The sequence below is a fragment of the Colobus angolensis genome, unplaced genomic scaffold, assembly GCF_000951035.1.
Source record: "Colobus angolensis palliatus isolate OR3802 unplaced genomic scaffold, Cang.pa_1.0 Scaffold273, whole genome shotgun sequence".
In the NCBI taxonomy this organism is placed as follows: domain Eukaryota; kingdom Metazoa; phylum Chordata; class Mammalia; order Primates; family Cercopithecidae; genus Colobus; species Colobus angolensis.
Genome location: NW_012115966.1, coordinates 2531907 through 2541910, shown reverse-complemented (window position 1 = coordinate 2541910; position 10004 = coordinate 2531907). Strand labels below are relative to the sequence as shown.

Here is a 10004-nt window from a genome sequence, read left to right as displayed (position 1 = left end):
TATCACAACCCTCTCCTCTATAATCTCAGAGCAACTTAACAGAAAAGGCTTCCCTATACATTTATCCTATATTTCTTTTTTCTTTTTTTGAGATGGAGTCTCACTCTGTCGCCTAGGCTGGAGTGCAATGGTGCGATCTCTGCTCACTGCAACTTCTGCCTCCCGGGCTCAAGCAATTCTCCTGCCTCGGCCTTCCAAGTAGCTGGGATTACAGGCATGCACCAGCTAATATTTTTGTATTTTTAGTAGAGACGGGGTTTCACCATGTTGGCCAGGCTGGTCTCAAACTTCTGACCTCAGGTGATCCAGCCACCTCAGCCTCCCAAAGTGCTGGGATTACAGGCTTGAGCCACCGTGCCCAGCCTTACCCTGTATTTCTTAAGCTTTAACTAAGGATCTCCACTTGCTCTACTTACTATTATTTCTTGAGACAGAATCTCACTCTGTCGCCCAGGCTGGAGTGCAGTGGTGCAATCTAGGCTCACCGCAACCTCCACTTCCCAGGTTCAAGCGATTCTCCTGCGTCAGCCTCCTAAGTAGCTGGGACTGCAGCCATGTGCCACCACGCCCAGCTAATTTTTGCATTTTTAGTAGAGACGGTGTTTTACCATGTTGGACAAGCTAGTCTTGAACTCCTGACCTCAAGTGATCCACCGCCTCGGCCTTCCAAAGTGCTGGCATTACAGGCCTGAGTCACCATACCCAGCTCACTTGCTGTAATTAGAAACAGAAATTCTGAGTCCGCTGCTCCTTCCTCTGCAAAGAATGGCTCCAACTATCCTATGTAATGTGAAAAGGTTTCATTTTTATCTCTTTCATGGAATAAATTTATTGACGTCAACACTAATACTTCATTGTGCCAACTCTAAGTTACAGAAAACCATCCATACATACTCATGGGTTTCCTGGAAAAATGAGGCAGAAAGTTTCCTAACCCTGAAATAAATAACTGTTGATCAGGAGTTTACTATTTCTTGCCAGGTTTGAAGGAAAAACTGAATGGTGGCTTTAACACTTATTTCCTTCATGTGTATAAAAATTACTAAATAAAGTAAGTGGAAATAATTATAGAGTTTTAAGTTCTGGTTGTTCTCCACACTACTATGTACAGCAGGAAAAAAGTAGAAACAATCTGGTATCCTTAAGGATAAGGAGTTAAATTTACACAATAAGGAGTTAAATTTGTGATACAGTCATACAATGAAATACTGCATACTTATGATTAATCATTGATATCAAGAAATTTTCAAGAATATGGAAAATAGTCATGATCTTTCAAGTGGAAAAAGCAGATTACGTGAAAATCTACGTAATACATTCCCAATTTTTTAAAATGTGTTCAGATAGCTGGGCACAACGGCTCACACCTGTAATCCTAGCACTTTAGGAGGCCGAGGTGGGTGGATCAGCTGAGATCAGGAGTTCATGACCAGCCTGGCCAACATGGTAAAACTCTGTCTCTACTAAAAATACAAAAATTAGTTGGGCATGGTGGCAGGTGCCCGTAATCCCAGCTACTCGGGAGGCTGAGGCAGGAGAATTACTTGAACCTGGGAGACGCAGGATGCCACTGCACTCCAGCCTGAGTGACAAGAGCAAAACTCCGTCTCAAAAAAAAAAAAAAAAACAGTACTCAGAGAAAAAAAGACTGGTCCATCTAAGTATGAGATTGTGTGGGATTTTAATTCTCATACTATTACTCTTCTATATTTTCCAAATTTTCTTCACAGCACATATATTACATTTATAACCAGCAAAAGAATAAGATACAAAAATGAAGATTTTTCTCATATAATTTTAATTATCAAAAATTTTAAACGCTTACTAAAGTATTAAGGACTAACTTTCAACTAAAATGACCTGAACATTAAGAAAACATACACACTCCTGGGCATGGCGGTTCACACCTGTAATCCCAGAACTTTAGGAGGCCGAGGCGGGATGATTGCTTTGCTTGAGTCCAGGAGTTTGAGACCAGCCTGGGCAACACTGCAAAACCCCGTCTCTATCAAATATACAAAAATTAGCCAAGTATGGTGGTGTGTGCTGGTAGTCCCAGCTACTAAGGAGGCTGATTTTAACCTGGGAGATTGTTCCACTGCACTCCAGCTTGGGTGACAGAGCCACACCCTGTCTCAAAGAAAATAAAACATATATACACTATAATTAGAGTATCTCAAACTTCTGAAGATTTCCTAATTTTTTTTTTTTTTTTTTTGAGACAGAGTCTCGCTCTGTCACCCAGGCTGGAGTGCAGTGGTGCGAGCTCAGCTCACTGCAAGCTCCGCCTCCTGGATTCACGCCATTCTCCTGCCTCAGCCTCCCAAGTAGCTAGGACTACAGGCGCCCGCCACCATGCCTGGCTCATTTTTTGTATTTTTAGTAGAGATGGGGTTTCACCATGTAAGCCAGGATGGTCTCGATCTCCTGACCGTGTGATCTGCCCATCTTGGCCTCCCACAGTGCTGGGATTAGAGGCATGAGCCACCACACCCGGCCTAAGATTTCCTAATTTTTATAAGCAAATGCTTACCGTTCAGGGGATTCTTCATAAATACTGTGACATTCTGTATTCTCAAGCATGAGACTTCTACTGAGGTTTTGTACCCCTGGATAATGGAAGTTAGCAAAGGAGTGTGACATTGGAGAAGTTTTGTTTCCAAGGTCTGAAATTCTCTTATCATGACTAGTTAGTCCACAGGTGAGGCCATCTAAAGCAGGATTCAAAGAGCGGGTCATATAGGCATCAGCTGATTGAGGTCTTCTCATTGGGGATGATGGATAGGGAGAGAGTTTGCTGATAAGAGGAGTCAAAAGATCAGCATATGCAGCTTTTGTAGGTTTCAGAAGTTTGTCAACATGAATATTAAGCATTTTCTGTTCAAAAGCACAAGAGAAGACAGAAGATGGAAGATTCTGAAGCCATGACAGTAAACTCAGATCCAAGTCATCACAACCATTACCACATAACAGGTCGATGCCAAGAAGCACTTCGCTTTCTGTAATTTCTTCTCCAGTTGCTTTACTCTGACAAAATTCTACACAGCATTCATAAAGTAGGCCTTTCATTACAAGCTGAAATAAACGATTGTTACTAGCTTTAAAACCAGCTTCACTTAGCTTCCTATCAGCAGGGATGAATTCTGCAACCATGACACAAGCCTCTTCAAAACAGTGAACTCGTGCGGTACTGGGATTCCAGTCCTTAAACTCGGCATGATTGGTCAGACGAGGCAACGTCAAAAGCAAACAGAGCTTACTATAGTCATCTTTAGAAGGACAATATTCTTCTAGAGCATGTAAACACTGCACAGCTTCTTGCATGGTAAATTCCAGCTGTAAGAAAAATATAAATGATCAAATAATCACTATAAAAAACATGCTGTGAAATATGAAAACAACAAGAGTACAAAGAATAAATTATACTGCCACAGAATACTCATATAATCTGTAGGATATGCAACAGCTTTGAAGACAGGAACCAAAATGTTTTCACAACTAAAATAAAAATAATAAAAAATTTGGTTAATTAGCACATTAAACTTTTATCTATAAAAACACTGTTCTATTATAATTCAGGCTTAAGACGGGATCTCACTCTTCTGCCCATGCTGGAGTGCAGGGGTTATTCATACACACAAATATAGTGCACTACAGCCTTGAACTCCTGGGCTCAAGTGATCATTAGCCTCTAAAGTAGCTGGGACCACAGGTGTGCCACACTGCACCCAGCTCTCAAATATACAGTTTTTTAAGGGTAAGAATAATTTTTCTAGAAATAAAAATTGAAGCATGCCAATATTCAATTGTTTATAAATGCTGCTATTATTCCAGCTTACCCAAAAGGCAAACGAGCCATTCTGTTAGTCTTAACTTACCTTAGAGCAAAATTGTGTGGGGATAGAGAGTCAAGAAAACGGAGCCGAGCGCGGTGGCTCGCACCTGTAATCTCAACAATCTGGGAGGCCAAGGCAGGCGGATCATGAGGTTAGGAGTTCGAGACCAGCCTGGCCAACATAGTGAAACCCTGTTTCTAATAAAAATACAAAATATTAGCTGGGCATGGTAGCAGGTGCCTGTAATCTCAGCTACTCTGGAGGCTGAGGCAGGAGAATTACTTGAACCCGGGAGGTTGAGGTTGCAGTGAGCCAAGATTGCACCATTGCACTCCAGCCTGGGCGACAGTACGAGACTCTGCCTCAAAAAAAAAGGAAAGGGAAAGCCTACAGTTGACGTACAACAAAACAATCCAGACAGACCAAAAAGGAAGCTTAGCTGGGAGACAAATTATAATAATTTGTATAGTGAATATTGTCTTTGAATCACAAGCTTTTAATGATGTAAGGAACTTCAGCACTCACCTGGTCCAGCCTCCATATCTTACATATGGGAAAAGTCAGGGTACGCATTTACCAAGGTAATTCAGTTGATTAGCGGCGAAGACAGAATAAAAAATAGGTCTCCTAACTCATGTTCCAGTGTTCTTTTCACTTTTGAACATCATTGTCTGGCAAATATTTCTCTATCTGAAAGTCTCCACTGTAAAATCCTTTGGTTTCTGCCACAGTCTGAATGTTTGTGCCTCCCTAAAATTCCTATGTTGAAATCCTAACCCCACAAGGTAAAGGTATTAGAAAAGCCGGGCCTTTGGGAGGTGACTAGGTTATAAGTGCTCAGCCCTCATGAATTAGATGAGTGCCCATATAAGAGACCCCAAAGAGCTAGCTAGCCTCTTTAAGCAGGTGAAAAACACAGCTAGAAGGCACCATCCATGAACCAGACAGAGCACAAGCCCTCACCGGACAATGAATCTGCTGGTACCTTGATCTTGGACATTACAGATACCAGAACTGTGAGAAATAAACTTCTATTGTTTACCAGCTCCCTAGTTTATGATATTTTGTTATAGAAGCTCAAATGGACTTAGACACTTTACTTCAGTTAACAGTTACTAGAACTTAATAAAAGTTTTCACGGTTTTAGTATTAACGCTGAATCTTTAAAAGTCACTTTCCTAATCAAAATGAATTTAATTTCATTAAATTTAAATAATCAAGAAAATAAACATTTCAGCAAAAAAACTACCTCTGGATCAAAGAAAATACGGAAAAGACAGAGAAAAAGGAAATAAACATAACCAACCCACCACTGGGATTAAAAAAAGAAGAAATGATGAAGAGTCATCAAGTCAAACTTTGGCTATTGCTGACTTACCTTAAACAAGAGAGATGCACACACGCTTCAGCTAGCCAGCTATTTATATATCTTGGCTTAAACCATGGCACAAGTTTAGAAGCGCTACAGATTGAAAATACTACACCTGGAAAACACCAGATCTTGCCCCATCCCAGCTCATAAAAACTTTGAAAACTTGTGATGCTAGTCCTTCGTTTTAGTGACTAAAATACTTATGACTGAAAACAAGACTAGGGCGCAAACCTTCAGGAATAAAAATCTTACATGCTGGGGCTCATCTTCTGCTGACATTGCATTGTTAACACACAAAGCTTCTAAAAACTTCTGCTTCAGGATAATATAACGAAACCTGTGGAAAAAAATGAAACATTAATTTTTCCAATGTTTGATGTCAAATATATTTAGAAGTTACTCTATAAGCACTTTTGCTTTAAGAAAATTATTCAAATAATCAAATAATTTACAAGGCTTCTTATCATATTGAAGCCATAACTGAAGAAAGTTCAGTCACAAGTAATCATAATTTAACACTCAGAGAATGAATTTCTATTTCCAATATTAATTGTAAACAAAAATCCAATTTTTATAGAAGATATCAAATGTTACCTAATAGTAAATCAAAAAGTCTTATATCCAAAATGTTTTGTTTACCTTACATTGTTTTTCCTTTATTAAAAAAATTTTCATTGACAAATAATAGTATATATTTATGGGGTATGTTACATTTTTATATACATATACATTGTAGAAAGATTAAATATTTTCTTTTTAAATATGAGAAAAGTCTAATAAAACATGGGACTGAAAGGGTAGGAGAAAATAAACATTTCTAAAACGTTACAAAATAGAGACTTAGAGCTTTTTTTTTTTTTTTTAATAGAGACAGAGTCTCAAACTTTGGCCCAAGCAATCCTCCTGCCTCAGCCTCCCAAGCAGCTAGGACTACAATTGTGTGTCACAGCACCCGGCCAATTTTTAAAATTGTTTCGTAGAGACTGGGTCTCACTTTGTTGCTCAGATTGATCTCAAATTCCTGGCTTCAAGCAATTCTCCTGCCTCAGCCTCCCAAAGTGCTTGGATTACAAGTATCAGCCACTGTACCTGGTACCAACTTAAAGCTGTTTAACAAGAATTTTTCAGTGAGGGAAGGGATAGCAAAGAGTCTACCTAAGTTGTCTAAGAATCAAAAGCTTTATTGCCCAAAGCAATTTATAGAAAAAGTGTTTCTAAGTCTGGAAAGAAAAAAATAATGAACCTTCAGTCATTCTTTCAGCCACTGTTGTAGTAGCAAATTGTGTCTAATAAAACAAAACCCCTGTCTTTAAAAAGAGGGTCACCTAATAAATTATATGAAATATTCACAGAGTTCAGCAAGGTCTCAAAGAAGTATGAAACCAATTGTACAAAAGGGGTGGAAAGTTAAAAAAAAAAAAAAAAGACATAATAACTGACTCTCAGAAGACAATCAGAATTGTACCAGGTAAAGGCAGGAGATGGGGAAAGGATTAATATTCCAGATAAGAATGTACAAACACAAGGAAATATCAAGCAGCATGGTCTGAACAGCAAATCAAAAAATAACAAGAGGTTCAACTTCTGATAATGATAGAGTAACTTGTATCTGGCTAACTTTCTGCATATAACAACAATAAATCCTACATAAAATACAAAAAATGACTATTTTATTTATTCGTTTATGGATTGACTGATTGAGACACAGTCCTGCTCTGTCGCCCAGGCTGGAGTGCAGTGGCACAATCTCGGCTCACTGCAACCTCTGCCTCCCAGGTTCAAGCGATTCTCCTGCCTCAGCCTCCCAAGCAGCCAGGATTACAACCATGTGCCACCACACCCAGCCAATTTTTTTTCGTATTTTTAGTAGAGACAGGATTTCGCCATCTTGGCCAGGCTGGTCTCCAACTCCTGACCTCAGCTGATCCGCCTGCCTTGGCCTTCCAAAGTGCTGGGATTACAGGCGTGAGTCACCATGCCCGGCCTCAAAAAATGACTATTTTGAATGCATTTGAAAAGCTGGCACAATTAGAGGGAAGTCAACCCTTAAAAAAAGAGAAATTTGCCAGGTGCGTTGGCTCAAGCCTGTAATCCCAGCACTTTGGGAGGCCAAGGTGGGTGGATCATGAGGTCAGGAGTTCGAGACCAGCCTGGCCAATACAGTGAAACCCCATCTCTAAAAATACAAAAATTAGCTGGGCATAGTGGTGCACACCTGTGGTCCCAGCTACTCAGGAGGCTGAGGCAGGAGAATTGCTTGAACCCGGGAAGCGAAGGTTGCAATAAGCCAAGATCGTGCCACTGCACTCCAGCCTGGGCGACAGAGTGAGACTCCGTCTCAAAAAAAATAAAATAAAATAAAAAATAAAATAAAATAAAATAAAATAAAAATAAAATCACTGAAATTTCAGAGGTCAGATTCAAGGGCATAAGGCTTTCCAGTTGAGGGCACTCCCCAGTTCACACAGTGTGAGCTAGAACTCAAACAGAATGCTGTGGCTTGAAGAGTCTGGTACTGACTGAGCAAAGTGGCTCATACTTGTAATCCTAGTGCTTTGAGAGGCCAAGGCAGGAGGACTGTTTGAGCCCAGAAGTTCAAGACCAGCCTGGGCAACAAAGTGAGACCTGGCCTCTACAAAAAATCTAAAAATTAGCCTAGCGGGGTGACACATGCCTGTGGTCCCAGCCACACAGGAGTCTGAAGCAGGCAAATCACTTGAGCCCAGGAAGTCAAGGCTAGAGTGAGTTGTGTCCATACCACTGCACTCCAGTCTGGACAACAGAATGAGACCTTGTCTCAAAAAAAAAGTTTGGTACTGCCAGAGCAGCTAAAAAATGAGAGGAAGATCTAAAAACACTGGCACTCATTAGAGACTGAGCCTGATATAAGCACAAGTCCAAATTACCAAACAAGCAAACAAGCAGCTACTCTCAGTATGTTGAAGGACCTAAAGAAAAATATATTCGTTCATAATGAACGAACAGATGGAAAAATCTTACAAAAAAATTATACAAATTTGAAAATGAAAAGCATAATATTCTAAGTGAAAAATTCACTTTGGAATTTGAAACTGCAGTGCCACACACATGCCACCGCACATCAGCCTGGTGGTAGAACAAGAACCTGTCTTAAAAAAATTCACAATTTATCATCAGATTGCTAATAGCAGAAGAAAGGTCAGTGAACATTAAATCAACTTAAAATAATCCAAAAGAACACAGGGGAAGCTGGGGCAACGTGGTGAAACCCCAAATCTAAAAAACTACAAAAATTAGCTAGGCTGATGGCACACGCCTGTAGTCCCAGCTACTTCAGAGGCTGAGGTGGGAGGATTGCTTGAGCCCAGGAGACCAAGGCTGCAGTGAGCTGTGATCATGCCACCACACTCCAGCCTGGATGACAGAGAGAGATCAGTTTGTTTACCCTCTGCTCAAAGCCAGTGGAGAAAGAAAAATAAAAATAAAAATTTTTGTTCATTGTTTTGCTAAGCTTCTACCAATGATGAGACACTAAAAACTTTAGATAAAATCTTACCTTTTTTTGTCAAATTTTTCCATACATTCTAGAGGCTGAATGAACTGAAGAACTTCGTCCCATTGACCATCAAGAATTAGCTGCCTGAATGTAAAAAAAAAAAAAAAAAAACAGTATGTCACCAAATTCAGGTTATACTAATTAAAAGCAGAATAGATGACAAAACAGCATTCAAACTTCATAAAGCACATAATGAGATTAACATTTTATTTGATTCCTCAAACAAATGTTTCATAACTTTTTTTTTTTTGAGACAGTGTGTCTCTCTGTTGCCCAGGCTGGAGTGCAATGGCACGATCTCGGCTCACTACAACCTCCGTCTCCTGTGCTCAAGCAATTCTCCTGCCTCAGCCACCCGAGGAGCTGGGACTATGGGCTCGCACCACTATGCCCCACTAATTTTTTTGTGTTTTTAGTAGACACAGGGTTTCACCATGTTGGCCAGGCTGGTCTCAAGCTCCTGACCTCAGGTGATCCACCCACCTCTGCCTCTCAAAGTGCTGGGATTACAGGCATGAGTCACCTCACCTGGCCTAAATTTTTCATAACTTACTTGTAACGACATACACTATATGAGAAGAATGTGCAAATCTACAACCACTCATACTAACGTATATGTGGTTTTTGACCTACGTAAAAACATTGGACACACTGGGCGTGGTGGCTCACGCCTGTAATCCCAGCACTTTGGGAGGCCAAGGCGGGCAGATCACCTGAGGTCAGGAGTTTGAGACCACCCTGGACAACATGGCGAAACCCTGTCCTCTACTAAAAGTACAAAAATTAGCTGGCCATGGTGGCAGGCGCCTGTAATCCCAGCTACTCAGGAGGTTGAGGCAGGAGAAGCTTGAACCTGGGCAGCGGAGGTTGCAGTGAGCCAAGATCGCACCACTTCACTCCAGCCTAGGCAACAAAAGCAAGACTCTTGTCTCAAAAAAAAAAAAATTGGACTAAGTCTAAAAGTTCCTATATTTCCATATTCATCTTACAGTTTTAAAGCTATTATACATTACTTTAAGAACAAGTGGCTGGGCGCAGTGGCTCATGTCTGTGGTCCCAGCACTTTAGGAAGCTAAGGTAAGCAATTCACTTGAGCTAAGGAGTTCGAAACCAGCCTGGGCAACATGGCGAAACCCTGTCTCTACAAAAAATACAAAAATTAGCCAGGCATAGTGGTGCATGCCTGTGGTCCCAGCGACTCGGGAGGCTGAGGTGGGAGGATCACTTGAGCCCACATGTCAAGGCTGCAGTGAGCTGAGAC

The 10004-nt window shown here is 40.7% G+C and overlaps 1 protein-coding gene across 3 annotated transcripts in view; it reads right to left on the bottom strand.

The window, feature by feature from the left end:
• WDR47 (WD repeat domain 47) overlaps positions 1-10004 on the bottom strand; it is a 79943-nt gene that overhangs the window by 36602 nt on the left and 33337 nt on the right. For 2 of the 3 annotated variants that reach the window (XM_011948140.1, XM_011948141.1), the window contains exons 3-5: positions 8744-8827; positions 5461-5545; positions 2534-3336 (exon numbers count right to left, since the gene is read on the bottom strand). In XM_011948140.1, coding sequence (XP_011803530.1) covers positions 2534-3336; positions 5461-5545; positions 8744-8827 — 972 coding nt within the window. Of the gene's footprint in view, positions 1-2533; positions 3337-5439; positions 5546-8743; positions 8828-10004 lie in introns of all 3 variants that reach the window. The other variant, XM_011948139.1, reaches the window with a different exon arrangement.